This window comes from Synchiropus splendidus, chromosome 5 (genome assembly GCF_027744825.2).
Source record: "Synchiropus splendidus isolate RoL2022-P1 chromosome 5, RoL_Sspl_1.0, whole genome shotgun sequence".
Classification (NCBI taxonomy): Eukaryota; Metazoa; Chordata; class Actinopteri; order Syngnathiformes; family Callionymidae; genus Synchiropus; species Synchiropus splendidus.
Window position 1 is genome coordinate 10,972,072 of NC_071338.1, and position 17,570 is coordinate 10,989,641.

Sequence of the window (17,570 nt, forward strand, 5' to 3'; positions counted from 1 at the left end):
TGACCCAGATGTTGACAATCAAACAGAACCCGAGACTAACATTCTTTGTTAGATTATCTTTAAGTCCCTCAAAGGCTTTGACATAATAAAAACTATACAAATATCAACGGTACTGGCACATAAGGGTGGTGCTAGGAAAACTACTGCTCACGGTCTGTTTGGACCAAAACACGGCTTTATGTTTCTCTGTCTATCTTTGTAAAGGCACACACTTTTTTTGGTTATATTATATTTAGAACCACATTGAATCACAATCATGAATATAACTTTGTGCTATATATTTTAAATAACCTTGCGTACTAGGTACCTTAAGGTAAAAAAAAACCAAACAAAAAACAAACAACCGCCACTTTTGAAGTTACTAACACCAATAACGTTTGACTGCATTTTTGACGTTACTGGATTATCAAGCCAGTAGATGGCGCGCATGCGCTCCAATGAAATAGGACTGACGCCAAGCGTCTACACTTGGCTTACTTTTACAAGACCATGGCGTCTCTCCTGATTTTGTCCGTAAATACTCATCGTCATAATCGGAGGTGGAGTGTGGTTGAGCTTGGTGTTGAATAAGGTTTCTTGGTTTGATAGTATAGAATGCGATCAGTCTGTTGAACAGCATCTGCTGAACTGAACGGGTCATACTTTGACTATTGTTCTGACCTATTATCACTTGGCTGCGATGATTATTGATACAGAAATTGATGTGGATTTTTCCCGTCATGCTGTCTGGCAGGAAGAAACTGTTTTGTCTTATTTGTGAGCGAATAAAGCCAGCAACATATGCTCATCCTTGTTCAACATCTCTGACTGCTCCAGGTTTACAGTGTGAATGAGCTGAGATCACTGGATGATTTTTCAATGAAAAACCTTCAAACCGGGCACAAAGGTCTGGTGATGTAATGCGGCCGCCCCACTGCAGTGGATAGGAGTCTCTGTCCATGATCATTGTTGATGTGCAGAAGTCTGTTTCTCTGGCAGATGGAGTGGAACCGGTTGCTTGATGAGATGCTGCATCTTCCACCTGGTGGATTGGAAGCTCCTCTGTCCTCTGCTGCTCCCACTTAACATAAGAAGTTGAATCCTTACCCTCCATGGTTCTCACCTTCTCACTTCTGAAGGAGTCAGTAATCATCTGTTTTTTTCATTCCCTATGGAATACTGGGGCATGAAATTTAAGCAGGACAGTATATGGGCTGAAAAACGTCTTAATGAAGAGTCTATGACTTTGACAAGACAGTCTTCGTGGATCAGAAGTTCTTTGTTTTGTGGTATATTACAACCACCGGCCCTTGAGCTGGAGATATGTGAATTAATAAGAGGACGCTAGCTGTTTAGGATTTGTTGGAGAGCCTTAGATGCTGGTGTGTGAAACCAGCAACTACTCAACACCACAAAGCTCACGGAGACTGTGCTGTGTTCAGGCTCTTAACTGGCAAAGGAACCAAATGCACGATACTAGTTTGGCAAAGTTTATTACAGTCGTCAGTCAACACCAAATACAAGCCAGATGATGGGTCAACAATACCAGATGATTCCAGACAGGGATGAGGCAGAAGACAGGATACAAAGTTCCTAAACAAGATTGAAGATTCCGGCAGGAATGGTACGCTGGAAAACTGGGCTTAATTTCAACTAGTTACGCTGGCAGCTAGTGAATGAACAAGCTGGTCAGTAAAGGGACAAAGACAATCACTGAAGTGGACACAGGTGTGCACATGATGATGGGCTCAGCAACACCAGTTGGAGGGCGTGACTCAGCTAAACATGTGACATGCTGGACTTCATGTGGAACGGGAGCTCATCTAGATGTCATCACCACATTGAAAAAAACATAGTTGTTATTGTTCAAGATCTACCACACCTGACATAGGCATCAGCACCATCCTTATTTAAGACTAGCTAAACATTCCACACAAATGTCTTATTCCCTTATTATTCTGTGGAAAATATCTGTAATGCCAATGTCCAATTCCAAGCATTTAATATTGCAATAGTAAACTTTTTTTAAAGGCAACCCATTTTTATTTTTCATTTATATTCACAAATGCTCTTAATGTGAGAATGAGAATCTTATTGTTGACTGCATCCTGGTGTTTTGCTTCTTCCTTTGCACAGGCTAATATCAGTGATATGGCTTCTGGGTTTGTTGGTAATGGTCGAGGAAGTATGGTAGAGGGCGGAGCACATACGACATAGAAATAGTAGTAACTTAAATGTATCATCAGTTCTATCAATACATGTGAAGCCTTCTTAAATGAGTGGAGACTCTATACTCAAGACCTTGGTGAAGGGTAAATCAATGCTGAAGCCTGTGCACGTAGTCATACAACTCAAGTCACATTCAGGTAACTGCTATATAGACAAGAGAAGAAATGGGAGGCTTCATATTCCCACTTTGTTTCAAGGGAGCTCTGGAGCCCCATTGGTTTGAAGGGATCATTTCAAGTGGTGAAAGGCTAGTGCCCTCGGTCTTAGGAGTATTGGAACAGACTACACTTACACGTGAACGCGCAAAACCCAGTGTTAGGGCCAAAAGGAGTGTCAGGGTGAGAAATGGGACACAGCCTTAAACTCAGTGCTGTGCTGAAGGAGTTACATGCAGGTGACAAAGACCAGCAGCCTGAACAAGCGAGTGCAGAAGGCTGTTGCTATCATGCATTCATGAAAAGAAAAGCGTGAGGGCTTAACCCATCTGACTTGTTTAATGAGCTAAGCCAAGCTCCTGTAAAATCCAATAGAAGCACCATCAAAAACATGTCACAAGAATTTGCGATACATCACTATAATTACAGATTTCAGATGAATATACCGGTAAATCATAGTTAATATTATTAAATGCACGTATACAAGATATGTAAAAACCATAAACAAGTGAAAAGCTGAGTTACAAAGTCGATAGCAATAAATAAGAACACATTTTGGAATATGCATGTGATAGACGAGACGGTTTGTTTTTTGCTCTAGTTTGATAAAATATATAGACATGAAAAAATATATTTGGGTGCCGTTGTCATGGTGACGGTAACATTTCCTCGTTGGGCTCTAAAAAAAGCAATAAAAAGAAAAGTCAATTAATGCAAGTACAACGTCAAAACTGTAATTTCTGAGATTGAGATTGTTCCTCAACCCAGCTAAATTATATCCTTACTAAATCTATATTTGATGAACCAAGTTCCGGCATGTTCTTACCTTCCCAGGACCTGTAGACAGGAAGTTTGAGGGCTGGGTGTGAGATTTCCACACACACCCTCAAACGTGCCTGCTCAGCTTCTCTGGACGCCCTGGTCAAGTCGACCTTGTTGATGTGGAGAGCACCCGAGCCCTTTTCTCTGTCGTCGTCACTGTCTTTGTCGCTTTCTGAGTTTGTGTCCCGATCCGTGTCGTCCTCCTCCTCTTCTTCCTTCTCATCTATGTATGCGATTCCCCTGGTGTCGGGGTCTGTGACAGCAGCTTTGGTTTCTGCGGTGAAACACCAGCAGGAACAGATTAGGATTATTTTACATTTATTCATTTTAAAAGACATTTTCAGGCAGCCATTAGTGATTGGAAGTTTGGCTCTTTTCAGAGAGCTCTTTTGGCTCTTCCGACTCCTGAACAACTTTGCAAAAATTGATGGTTGGGAACCCTGTCATGTGCTGTGTTTTTATGAGAGGCCTTATCATTGCTGAATTTTGTGCTTTTTTTCCCTTTCCCTTTTGTTTGATATTTTAATGAAACATTTTAATTGCACGAATGAACAAATAACTGCAAACAATTCCATTGAACAGGCCCAAACCCAAGTAAACAGTATTAATGCCAGGGTTCACTCATAGTTTCAGTACACAACTACACGAGGCACTCTCACACTCTTCCCACTGCTGTCTGGTAGAAATCTGTCAAACTTTTCTCAGCGCCCTCCTCTCTGTTTTCACATAATGGTATGATCCTGATGATGCTGACCAATCTAAACAAAGTTTTGCCTTGAGCAGGCCTCAAGCTGAGCACTGAGGTTGGCAGCAAAAAGAAAAAAAACTTGATGCGAGCCAGCTCCTCTGATTCACTAGAAAGCATTGTCTCTCAGATCTGCATCTTCTACCGGCGACACATCACATTTTGACAGCAACATTCCAGATCATTAAAACCCACGAGCATGAGATCTATATTAATGGAGTCTATATGTTCTCCCCAACAGTGAGGTTCCCACCCAATTTCTAGAAATAGCGGTCAAGAGAGGTGGCACTAGTTGTTCACCTGTATGTGCCACGCAATTGAGTGGTGACATCTTCTGAGTACCATGCTGCGTCGCTGCTATCCTGATGTGGGAAATGAATAAAAATTTAATTCCTTAGGAAAATAGAATGGCTCTCCCGACCTTAAATGCGACACTTATTGGAACCTTGAACTGTAAGCTTCAATACAGGGCAGCGCCATGCTCATTGTGAACCAGTTTAACTTGTTTCGTCAGCTTTACTTCAAGAAAATACATTTCAAAAGCAGATCCTTATGCTGATTTGGATACTTGAATGCAGAGAAAGCAACGATAACATCATGATGATAAATCCTGTCCTGTGTTTCATCAAAGGTTGTTTATGTTCTGTCATGGGGCATACTCTTGTGATGCAATTCAAACTTTTTCGCCTTCAGTCAATAACAATAAAACTTGAGTTATTTAAATAGCACTTTATGCTGTTCAAAAAGTGCTTGGTTAACATTTTTTATTTGATAACAATTTCTATTCAGAATGAGTTGTGAGATATAATACTCCCAATGTTGTCATAATTTTCTTTTCTTTTCGAGGAGCCGTGGGGTGATGCCGAGTTCATCGCGCCATGGATCAGATTGTGTAATATCAATTTATTTGCTTTGCAAAAAGTGACAATGCCTACATGATGCCGTGGCATTACCCGAGAGTGAAAAGTTAATTCCACTCGACACGCCTTATGCCATCACCAGACAAACTTACATGAAGTCAGATTAGTGACAGTGTTGTTTTGAAATGCATTCTTTGTGCCTGTAGGCCCTGTCCAACAACCTGCTCATGCTCCTCGGGCGATGACCTCAGCTCCACCCTAATTCGTGAGAGCGGCGATGAAACCTTTGACTAAATTGTGTTTTGAATGAAAGATAAGTACTTATTGCATGGCCGTTGGTTCGCCGGTTGCCCATGTGACTCGGGGGTCTTGTAGCTCTCTCCAGGGCACACACACTTTTCAGTTCCCTCTGCCCATCATCTCCAATCTCCTCTGTTTCACTGGAAATCAACGGCGTCAGCGTCTGTCCACCTGCTGTCCAGAGCAATTTGACCTTCGGGTGACCTCCTTTCAGCAGCAGGGAGAACACACCGACCCCTTCACTGCTCCAACACACAGTGATGGAAGGAGGGATGGAGGGAGACACTGAAGTACAAAGTATAAATTCAGAGTAAAAAGAATGCTGTCAAATAGAGTTCGCAACAGGCTTAATTCTTCGTACCTACGTTCCTCCAGTGTCTCTCGATTGGCTCATGTAAGGAACAGTGGTCCACTCTACAAATGATCCCTCCTCCTCGCTCACCTTTGTCCAGATTGGTTTTCTTTGTGGTCAGAAAGGCTGTTGATCTGAAGAGCCTAGAATGAGTCTCAATTGGCCCCCACATATCCCCTCCCTCTATCGGCTCTTCCTCCCTGTCGTCCTGCTCTCCCCCTCTCAGCTTCAGCCAGGTGACTGATATGCCGGGAGGGTAGAAATCTGTGATTTCACACCCCAGGGTCAAAGACTTGCCCGAGGGGCACATGAGATCCACAATCTCTGACACGCACGGCCTTTTAATGAACCCTGCGGAAAACATTGTCGAGAATTACACAACAGCGTCAGGGGAAATGTGATATGCTGCTTTTCTATCTCACCTCTAGTCTCCCGAGTCACTGGCTGTTTGAGAGCAATGTGATGAACACTGACCCAGACTTTGGTACCTCCCCGTTCCAGTTCACTTCGGGGAAGTTTGCATTGGCTAAACGCAGAGAAGAAGCCCTCTGAATTTGGTCTAGGAGAAGAGGAGGCTTGGGAGGCCACAGGGCTCAGCTCGCCCCCCTGGCAGAACCAACGAAAGGTGATGACATCTGGGTGAAAATTGGATGCCCGGACTGTCAGATTTATGACATCTGTGGGGAAAAACAAATGGATGACACTAAGTTTGTTCATCTGCCTCAGTCATTCATCTAGTATGACCGGTTCCTGTGACCAGCAGGTGAGAGGCAGTGCATTCCCTTGCCAGCTCATCACAGAAGAACCGCCACTCTACCTCAGTCAAGAGGTCACATACATGAGCGCAGCTCACATAAGCAAAAGAAAGTTTTGAATCGTGGACTAAACATCAGGTGTTGATCAGTGTGATTTTTTTCCTCTTGAAGAACAGAATAATATGTGGCTCACCTGGGTCATTGGTTGTCTCTGCAAGCTGGATTTCAGACACTTCTGGTGGTGCTGAAAAGAGGTAGAACATACTGTATTTAGTTAGATTAAGCCATTAAGCAACTTAACTAAAGATAATAACATATTTCTGGTTACACATGTGGATACTCATTCTTTATAAATGTTTACTAATTCACAATGACGTTTTAAATACCCCAAAATGCGTGCCACAAAATAGAATGTTGTCATTTGTAAACAACTGTTAACAGTGCAACTGTCTATTTGAAACAAAAGGTTGTTATTGCTAAAAAATCTAAAATATAATACAAATTAAATCAATAAATACCTATAGGCCACTACATTTTCCCGCGCTCTGAACCCTGCAGTTTATACAACAACACAGGCTTAAGAGCGTCATGCTAATATTGAGCCTTGCCAAATCAAACTGATGAAATTATGGGCGTTTTATATACCTTAAAGTGCACAAAATGTGCTGTTTTCACCCGCGTGTCCGCAGCTCCACCAACAGAGTATTGAATGTAAATAAAAGATGTGACAAGTTCATGATTCAAGTTCAGAACATTGTTTGTTTCATGAGCACTGGACGCCGTTTTCAAAAGCAGTTTAGAAATGATCCTCAAACAGTTTTGGCCTTTAAATCTGGCACATTATTAAATGTAGAATGCAACGCCATCCTTCAACCTTAACCCCAACCTCCGTTGCTACTCGTAGAATGAATGGAGGGCCATTCCTAATCCCAAACTAAGTCTTTTTTTCACGTGTTGCGCTACCAATGTGTCAGTATGCGACGCCGAAGGCTGTCCTTTTCGTCAGTATGTGACGCAAAAGGAAGCTCTGTCAACATCAATATATGAATGATGCCTGTGGAACACAGGCTCTACAGCCAACAGGCTGTGGTTAGCCACTCCCTGCGCTCTCATTCAGAATGTGAGTACAATGGTAAGCTAACCCCAGTGTGTCTGCAGCTGGCATATCAACTGGGCCGGACGGTTTTCCAGCTGCTGACCTGCGTGGCTCTTTTCTAAGTCAGTGTCAGAAGTCAGTTTGACTTGTTATTGCACAGACCCACCTATCTTTGCCATAATGTATTATTAACTGTTGCTGCTTACACAGAATGGTGAACTTCTCCGACACTCTCTCCACCACTACTTTGTCTTTGCCCATGTAGGAGACCTGGCACTTGAACACGGCGCCCTTGTGGATGGAGATCTGAGGGATGAAGGTGAGTGAGGCGATCAGCTGTTGGGGCCCAGTTCCAGAAGAGTGCAGGGGTCCATGGGTGTGCAGCTTGTAGTAACACATCTCACCCCTGGAGAGGAGAGGACCCTTCTCTGACGCTGTGGAGGTGAGAGTTAGACCGAAGGGCAGATGGATGGTAGTTAGGCGGTTATAGAGGCAGTTAAAGTTTGCATGTGAGGTCCCTTTGTAGTTGTTTGGCAAAGGTTAAATGTTAAGCGGCGGGAGAAAACATGGGACATTTAAGAGATTATTAATGAAATCGCATGATTCTTCCTAAACGTATGAGCTCAGATTGCTTTTGCTGGTACCTTTGACTTCAAGTTTCATTGTCTTTCGTGCTTTCCCCATTCAAAACAAATGGCTAACCAACAAAACTAGATAACTAACTAAAACAAACTTAAATGAAATCACAATGGCAAAGTTATTTTGTGAGGGCCAGCAAAAAGAAGTAGTGTAGCTATACAGGATCACACACACACATGCCCTGGGTCTTTTACCTGAGATTGAGGTGTCTGATATTGGGGTGTCGTTTAGAAACCATAGCGTCTGGACTCTGTCCACCCTCCGACCCTCTATGCTCAAAGACACTCTGCCCTTTTGGCCGACAGTGATGCGTGGGGGCAAAATAATGCCAGACACGTTCAGGGATTTCTGTTTCTCTGCATGTTCAGGGAGAGGAGACATATGAATCAAATGTAGGCCGCACGCAAAGTTGCTATTTCTCATCGTGCATCATACATGAAGTCAAGCCATTAAAACAATCATGCCTACCGTCTCTCCTCCTCCAAGAGAAACCGAAACACAGCAGGAAAACGAGAACCAGGGAAATGCACATCATGGCGACCGATGCTTTGGCCGATTTTGTCAATACTGGTGGCTCATCTGGGAAAGAAAGGCAGACTCAAAATCTTGCCTCAGGAGATGTCACATGCAGCAAGGATCAGCGAGGCTTGCTTGTTTCAGATAGCACGGGGGACACAGTGAAGAAGGTTTTTTACCTTTTGAGTCCAAACTGTCTAAGTCGACAGAACCTCGAACTGGCTCCACAGCTCCTGGTTGGTTAACTGCACACTCTACTTTCCCACCCAGTGCTCTCTGCTCAGGCGTCAGAGTGTAGTATCTCCTGGTTTTGAAGGTCCCATCGGGGTTCTGCTCGGTGTTGGGGAGCTCAGGGAGCGCACTTCCGTTTTGAAGCCATGACACAGACGCACTCGCTGGGTAGAAACTCTCCAGGTCGCAGTAAAGTGTCAGGGGAATTTTATCAGACGACGGGGGGACGACTGTCAGTGTGACAGAAGGAGGGTCTGAGGACACAGCGACAATAAACATCAGCAGAGTTGTCTTTGTTTTTGTGCAACATTCAGTCACTGACAGGGAAGGATTTTACTGCTCAACGTTAAACATCCACATGAACAGTGGGGGAAAAACTATGAAATATGGAAGGTTCTGATTCAGCACTGGGTTCTAGAAAAACCCAGCAAAATATCAGACTGTGGATGGGAATATTGGAGATGGTGATACCAGGAAAAAGGAAGACAAGACTCATGGATGTGTTAATTGATGACATGAAGAGTGAAGGTGTGACCAGGAAGGGTCAAGTGCGGAGTATGGGAGCTTCCTGGTAGTGCAAGCACAAGGTGAAGGTACAAACTACCCTGGTATTTAAGTGAGCTCCTAAAACAGAAGCTATATATCTGATAGAGAAATCATGTACATTTGACCAATTGTCAGTGGGGTCTCTACTCACAGGTGATGTTGAGTTGAAACTGCTGCTCCTGGTTGTCGCCTTTGTGGGACACTTTGCAGCCAAATGTTGCATTCTGGTCCGTACGTGACGGATAGAAGGTGAGATTGCCAACCGCCTTGTAGAGCCCATCTGCACCTTGCTCACCATCGAGCTGGTCAGCCGAGTGAATCTCCTGCCCATCTCTTGTCCAGGAGAGGAAGACAGGGGGTGGGTAGAATCCTTCTGCCTGGCATTCAAGCTGGCTCCGTGTCTCCAACACAAGCCACTTGGGAAGTATGGAGACAGTAGGTGGCGCTAAAGAGAAGAAATTGAGAACGTGAAAGGAAACATTTGCATGCATTAAAGAATAAAGCCCTCTGTCAGTGGAATCCTACCTATGATACTCAGCGTGACTTCGCAGGTGTGCTGCAGAGTGGCGTTGTATCTGACCACGCACTCATAGACTCCTTGCCTGCTGATGTCGGTTTCAAGAACAGTCAAAGAGAAGTCTCCATTGAAGATGGCGCTGGTGTTCCAGCTGAAACCCTCAGTGACGTTTGCAGCTGCTTTGGCAAAGGAGGCGATCACAGATCCGTTACTGCTCCAGCTGACGTCCAGATCGTCAGGGACGGGTGACGTGAGGTTGCAGGGAAGGGCGGCAGTAGCATTTGGCCTGGCCTGGATCTCCACGGCAGACACTGTTCATCGAAACAGACAAAAAGATAAAAGGGAGGTGCTGCTTGTGATTTGCCTGTTGTTTTTTGAATCAAGATCACGGTGTTAACTTTCAAAGTCAAACATTTTGAGCGATAGGCGGAAACTATGCACATGTTGCATGTGCATGACCAAATATTATGTCAAGATGTGAATATGATATTAGCACATACAGATCAATTTACATATCAGAATAAACCTTGTGGTTTGAACAAAAGGTCCTTTTTAATCCTGGTATATGCCCTAACGCTACGATTATGGCAAAAATGATCATCGTGATTATTTTGATTCGTATCATAATCACGATTATTCAACTCAGTTTAAGATTTTGCTGTCATTGAACTGTCAAACATGATTGAACAATGAACTACAATAAAGCAATGTGTAGAATATAAACAATAATTTAACAGTTAATTTTGGTGCTTCTGATTGAACTTTTTTTTTTGTCATTTCTCAAGAGATCATGAGAAAGTGAGAAGTCACTTTCATATTTGTGTCTTCCTGCGTGTGTGCACCGTGATGAATGACAAGGAGCGCTTGGTTTTATCACCCCTGTCTCAAGTTGAAGCGCAAGTGATTGTTCTAATGCATTTCTGCACTTCCAAATAATCACTGGTTTTCCAAACATCTGCAACAAGCAGCGAGCGCCGCTGCTGTGACTGTGGATGAACGTCTGCTCCTCGGAGCTGAAAACCATGCTGCCGTTGTGCAGGTATCATTATGCATCATTTTTCATAATTGTAGGAAGACATAATCATAATCCCGATAAAAATGTGATTAATTGAGCGGCCCTATCCAACGCTATTTTTTGAATGTTTGGTCACACTATGACAACACAAGGACGATAAGTTGATAACATCTATGCTAACTGACAAGCTCCGGCATTTGTGGCATTTGTCACTTGTACAACAGTTACGATAATGTTACAGTGGCAACACATGAGGTATGTGCCTGGTCATGGCTAATAGATGAGTGAAAGACTACAACAACTGCCTTAAGCAGGATTGTAAAATCGCCAAGTCACCTTTTCAAGCATTTTGAAGGACCGACCCAAAACATTTGATAGGTACAAATCACATGTCATGTGCCACTAGCCTTGTGTAAACAGCAACATGCTGAAAGTTCCTCACGTCACTGGGTTTCTTTTCATGCTCAATCAAAGATGAAAAAACTGGACGAGCTCATTGATTCAGGGTGAACACACCCATCAAGCAGCCATTTGGCTTAATTTGTAACCAGCTCAATAAATACCTGCCAGCAGGTGTGAAGGCAGAGCAATGGCATTTTTCTTCTTCAGCCATTAATGTTGTGCTGAGTGTGACGGATGGAAACCACGAGAGGGAACAATGGCCGTGACTAATTGTTGTTAAACTTGAATTAGCTCTGACGTTGTTTATTTAGCAGAGTTGTATAATGATGAATAACAATCAGGTTCAAAAACTGGGTTAAATATTCAGCAGTTCAATAGTCGCAAATGTTTTCCAACCCCACATCAAACAAACTCTTTCATCTCAACTGATCGAGTGATCGAAAAGAACAGTTCTTACAATTTCTAACCCCATTTAAAAAAAGAAGTATTTTCTTTTACCTGACAGATTGTAACTAAACTTAAAGGCAGACGGTTCGACACAGTGCGAGCAGAGTTGCTGACGGCTCAGCGTGTGAGAGAATCACTCATCTTTTTGACTGTGTCACTGCACGTCTTTCTTGTCGTCTCCAGAAGGTTTTTCTGCTCATGTCACGCTCGGTTGTTACGCCTCACTCTTGTTCATCTTTTGTTGGTCATATGCCAGTGTGCGTGACAAGCTGCTTCTGTGTTTTGGTACATTTCCACCTAACCATCTTTTAACACAGTGACAGCAATAATGTATGTTTGAAATGGATTAGTTACTTTGCCCACTAATATTTTGATCAACAAACTAATTTGGAATCAAGATCATTAAAAAGGTCAATTTCTTTGAATGCTCGACAGTGTTGGGTGTGATTAATCGCACATATGGAAAATATAAATAGATATTTTTGGAGCAACTTATTTTGGTTTCTGGTCAGTTGTGTGTGCTGATACATGGACAGCCACTGAGAGCAGACGAGTGTGTCGCACGTAAATATTTCTATTTGGTTTCAAACCAATAACCCTAGCATCAATGAAAATGAGGAAAACAAACACAAGAAAATAGAAAATATAGTTAACTTGATTAACAATCAAAAGCAGAAACAAAAAAAAGCAGCAGCATCAGTCAAAAAACAAAACACTCAATTCTCCTCTCATGGTTATTTCCGCTGTTGAATTGACAATAAAGTCTGTGTCTGTATGGACTCATTGAGCTCAGCTTTCTGAACTACTTCAACAGAATTAAAAACTCATTTCATTCAGTGGATCAGTTTTCTTTTTGTCACTTTTGCTTTACACACGCGTTTGGCCAAAGTCTTAAACTCATTTTGTTTTGAAAATTGTTTGGGATTTTCAGGCTCTGTCTGAATACATTTCAGTTTTTTTTCTCCTCTAATTTCTCTCAAATATACAGTCTTGTGTATTTAAAGTGAGTTTATAGATCAACACTTTTGTGCGTTGCTGCATGTCTGTTCACAGAGTCCAAATCTTTACAGCACTATATTTGCTTGAAGTATTGTGCAACATCACTTTCAGTAGCGTGAACAGACCTTTAGATAAAGCTCTATCAGTAAGAATGAAGGGTGTAAAATACACACAGACAGAGCTGCGTACCGGTGTGTTGTGAGTCCGGAATATGGTCGACACAGACTGTTAACATGAGATTTGGTTATAATTTCAGCACCACACAACATTTCAAACAATCTGTAAGCACTGTTGAATTAACATATGGCTCCTGTGAGAGTAATGACACAACACTCACCAGACTTTATGAGAGTCAGAAGGACGGCATGGACGAGGACTTTAGTCGGCATGGCCAGGCTTAACTTGAGACCAACTTCTTATCATTGGACCCTTTCCTTGTCCTTTATAGACCTGAGCGGCTTCAGTGGGCGGGATTCAACCAGGCGGATGGGAAATAATAAATTTGGATCTTGGAGAGTCAGAGAGGTGAAAGAACTCTTAGACTTTAATGTTCTCCTGAACAAGAAAGCGTAGAAAGCAAATCAAAACGGGGGAAAGAAGGGAGATGTGCGAGGACACCCGGTGCACAAACTAGTCACTTAAAATTCAGCTGGGCCTCCGGCCAAGGTTTGGGGGCTACTTTACATTGGCGCAGTGTTGCCCTAAACAAACGGCCAGGGCGATCCCACTGAGCTTATGTGGGCAAACACTCAGGCGAGACTGCAGGCCTTTTGTATCCAGGGAGAGTTTCTGTGGCGTTGCCTTTAGGAACAATGAGAGGAGAGTTTGCTGTAACTCTGCATGGGTGCTGCTATGGACAACAGCGTAATCTCTCTTCATTTTAAATTTAATCTGATTACCGGTTGCTCTTTCACCCAACAGACAATGACCTCAGGTGAAATTCCTGTTTGTTGAGCACTTGACTGTGTCACGAGTATAGTGTTGACTGTGATAGCGTTCTTTTCAACTGCATCACAAAAGTAAGTGCCCTGAGTGACACGTTCCATTTCTTTGTTTGTGTTTGGTACATTGTGTTCACAGGATTACATGAATTCTTCCTTCTCTTTCTTTCCCTGACACGTCTTCCCTTTCAAGGTGGGGAGATTGAGTGCTCTTGAGGATAATGGATGAGGGAATGGAAAAGCTTAAAATCGTTAATCCCATCAATCAGAGGGGTCATGATGGTCCTCATCACTAAGCTAGGTGCAGCATTGTTTGGAGCAGTTTCCAAAAGGAGTTCCCTGCTGTGTTATCTCTGGCCTCTCTGCTCTCTACAGTTCTGGAAAAACCCTAGAATGGCCTTGCCTTTTTAGCGGAGGCAGAAGAAGTAAAAGTGAAAAGCACACAAGTGTCTACTGTGGGTAATGATCCGATTTCACCTCCTTTGTCTGGAGATAGAGGACGATATGATGACATTAAACATGAACAACTAGAATGTGACAAGCTACCAACATGAGGAGATGAAATGGATTCTTTCACACTCCTTCTGTTCACTATAGATCTCGCGTTCACTCGTCTTTCAGTCACAGCGCAGTCCTTCTTCTCACAAACTCACAACGAAGAAGCCGGTCAAATGCACAACTTCGAGTTGTTTTTAAACCTAATGCACCTTTGACTTGACCACACACCTACATGACAGAATGATGGCTTGTTCTTCGCAGGCCCCGCGACGCCAAGGCTGTCTGCACCGCGGGGCTAACTGAGCTAACGGCTAACGGGACGTCTCACTTAAAAACTTTATTGACACTCGTAAACCGTCAATGTTTACTCTGTGGTTTAAAAGTTGGCTATATACAAAACCAAATAAATGCACTCCAAAATGCCAAGAGAGAAAGAATCACTGAAGCAGAGGCATAAATTAAAGAAGCCATGTTGCCCACCCCTTGCTGGAGACGTTTTTAAACAAATACATTTTCTGCAATTTGTTTCGCAAACAGCATGCCAATATATCAGGCGACTGTCGGTAGCTAGAATTTTTCACAAATTAAAAAGCATTTTCTACAGGACATTTGACTAACTACAATTGCGCTTTGGGCAGGGTACCGTTGGCGGTGAGCCTCGGGATTTGAAAAAAACTAAAAAAAAACATTAAAAAAAACATTACCATTAGCATTAGCATTAGCGAATTCATCTGTAACCGCTAGTGTGTAAAAACATGCAATGAGAATGACGCTCAATATAATAGATGCTGAGACTGAAAGAGATTAATTTCAATTGATGAAGGACAGACAAAAAATAATGCAGAACAGAGATTCGTCACATAGAACATTTGTGTCGCAGGAAACATTTTTCAGAGCATATAATTGTATAATTTATATGATCTCAGTTATTCTACATTGATAGCACAATGCAATCAACTTGTTGTGTATCTTCCAGTTTCGGATGATACTATTAGAAAGACTAGGTAATGCCCTGCAACGTCAGCTGCGATGTGCTCCAGACCGCATTTTCTGATTATAACTGCTATAAAGGTGCACCTGCACATGGCAATGGATCAGTTCTTGTGGTCAGCAGAGTAAACAGAGCAAGTCAACATGGCACTTTTTTTGTTTCATGTTACAGTGGTATTTATTTATACGTGTTGAATAATAAAAATAAAATATGTTGAGCACAAATCCATAAAAAATATATATATATATAAGAATTTGTCAACTTTTACAGATTATACCAGTCATTCGGAGATTGATGTTGAAAATGGCTGCCCTTTGTTTTACACCTGAAGCAACTCTGTCCTCTTCTTCACTTCTTTGATCGAGTTGAACCAATCCTTATTGGTTGTACTCTTAATCATCGAATACTGATTTGTTCAAGGAATGCTGGTCTTGACCTGGTTGACTGGTTCTTTCATCATTAACCACACTCACCTGTGGGGATAGTTGATAAATAGAGAGATGACACATGACAAAAAACAATGCCCTACTTTTACCTTTCTCATCATACCAGGGAACAGGGTGTCGACAAAACCAGGTGCCACACCTCTTCCCGCATCACTAGGTCACTCTGTTTCTTGGTCATTAAGTGCACCGTTTGGTCTCTGCCAGAGGAGAGTAACCTGTTTTGATGACTGGTTAAGTTATTGTTCGATCATTTCCCAACATGGTTTCTCCCACAATATGTATTTGTATATGTATCTAAACTGTGTTCCACAAAGATAAAATACTTTGGTAACACCACAAACATGCAAAGTTTTTAACTGAAGGAGGGGGTAAGATGCCGGCTGTTGTTATTGCGACTACGACCCTACCATTCAGCGTACAGTAGAGCGAGTTCTTCCAAACTTCTACCACAATTTGTTGCCAAGCTTTTGGCACCATATTCAGCAGTGGAGAACCAGTGTTGGTTGTTGAGCACTGCTTCATGTATTGGAGCCAAGTTGATGCACCGTCTCGGCCAAGAAAATGCCAAGTGATGAGTGGCTACACTGTGAAACATAAAGAAATGTGAAAAATGTCAAAAGGTGCCCGTCCTAACCAACCACCAGGTGCACCATGGTAAACAGATCTGGGTTCATCCACTCATGGGCCATACCCCAGGTGTCAAATCTTCAACTTATTGTGTCAGTTGCAAATTCAAGATCAATAAAATTTGAGTAGAAGACCGACGGGCAGGCGGACGCATAGAGCATAGATTCCATGAGGCATAGAAAAAGGGTGTAGTTCTGCTGAGCACATGTGGCAGGGAGAGGCCAAGTCAACCGTGAGGGCGTAGGAGCAGTAAGCAGAGCAGGTGGGCGCAGATTTCAGAGACATTTTCAAAGAAGTGACCGCAGGAGAGTCACACACGGGACACAAAAGTAATACGATGTGGTCCGAACAAAGATCATATCCTGCTTTTGTTGGTTGTTATTGGCTCACTGTGTGAATTGAAGATGAAAGCAAGCCTAGTCAAACTCAACCTTTGCTGCTGTATTTACTGATGAAACTCAAACAGCCGAAAACTAGTCATTACTCATCAGATGCTTGGCAAACATTCATTGGCTGTCGTTGCTGTGATTGCTCTGGAACAGGCAAAACACAATCAATTGTCTTCAGAACTAGTGAGGATGAAGCAGCTCACAGCTGTGGGAATTTTTGAGTTGGTCATAATTCAAGGTGACATCAGTGTAATGGTATGCAGATATGTGTCAGCCAATAGGTTTTTGTCAAAAGAACATAGTGAACATTTAGAAGAAGAAGATATCACTTTTCTATTCTCACACCCAATCTGTTATCTACAGTCTGGCTGAGGAATAAGAGAGGGAAAGAATGCCCGTCAGACTGTTATCTGGACATGCGAAAAACTATATTTTGAAGTTAATGTGTCGTCATGGAACAGATGGTTTACATAAAATAAGAACACAGGTGTTGGGCAATCATTTTTTCTTCATAATAATACAGATTTTAACTGAATGAAACAATAAACTCTATGATAGATGTGAGATTGTGGCTCACTATTTGCTCAACCTATTGGCTCTTGTGTGCGTGCTATGTGATGAATGTTTTCTTTTCTCTTTCTTATAGCCAGTTCTGACAGGGTGTGTCCATGTGAACGAAGCCTGTGAGTTTCTGTATGGGAAGTTTACCCTGACTGAAAGAAATGTCTCCACTATCGACATATTTTAACAGTGGACCCCCTTCCCCTCCTCCAGTCCAGCAGAGGGGGTGATCCACCTGAGCACAGAGCCCTGGGATGCCTAAGGATGGGACTAGTGTCAGCAGTGATGGGCCCCCGAGTCTGCCTGACTGACTCGGCAGGTATCCTTGCTGATGCCCAGGCTGGCTTAGTTTGGATGTCCGTTCAGAATCATGCTTTTAAAAGGAAAACATAATTGGCTGTGAATGATTACATCTTCCGCTACTGGGGACCAGCTTAACAATATCTCGAGAAACAAGTTTGACAGGAAGTGTTCGCAGCGTGGTATAAAAGGTTTGCTGGTGACGATGTAAG

The 17,570-nt window shown here is 42.7% G+C and overlaps 1 protein-coding gene across 2 annotated transcripts; it reads right to left on the reverse strand.

Annotated features, from left to right (window-relative positions):
* Positions 1 to 1,468: 1,468 nt before the first annotated feature.
* Positions 1,469 to 13,186, reverse strand: si:ch211-180a12.2 (uncharacterized). Of its 2 annotated transcripts, none has more exons than XM_053865792.1 (13): positions 12,943 to 13,186; positions 9,751 to 10,053; positions 9,377 to 9,670; positions 8,628 to 8,933; positions 8,401 to 8,511; positions 8,127 to 8,288; positions 7,500 to 7,727; positions 6,391 to 6,441; positions 5,865 to 6,119; positions 5,452 to 5,793; positions 5,112 to 5,375; positions 3,190 to 3,459; positions 1,469 to 3,042 (listed from the first exon to the last, which is right to left on the reverse strand). In XM_053865792.1, exons 1-13 carry the CDS (start codon positions 12,992 to 12,994, stop codon positions 3,011 to 3,013), a joined length of 2,670 nt encoding a protein of 889 aa, XP_053721767.1. In that variant the 5' UTR covers positions 12,995 to 13,186; the 3' UTR covers positions 1,469 to 3,010. The 2 variants fall into 2 exon arrangements, with proteins under 2 accessions (XP_053721767.1, XP_053721766.1); XM_053865791.1 differs by having other exon boundaries at positions 7,500 to 7,811.
* Positions 13,187 to 17,570: the final 4,384 nt, after the last annotated feature.

Coding starts and splice junctions, on each gene's coding strand:
- si:ch211-180a12.2 (XM_053865791.1), bottom strand. CDS start 12,994: ATGCCGACTAAAGTCCTCGTCCATGCCGTCCTTCTGACTCTCATAAAG. Junction 9,671..9,750: donor AGTCACGCTGAGTATCATAG/GTAGGATTCCAC, acceptor TCTTCTCTTTAG/CGCCACCTACTGTCTCCATA. Junction 3,043..3,189: donor TGTCTACAGGTCCTGGGAAG/GTAAGAACATGC, acceptor TGCTTTTTTTAG/AGCCCAACGAGGAAATGTTA.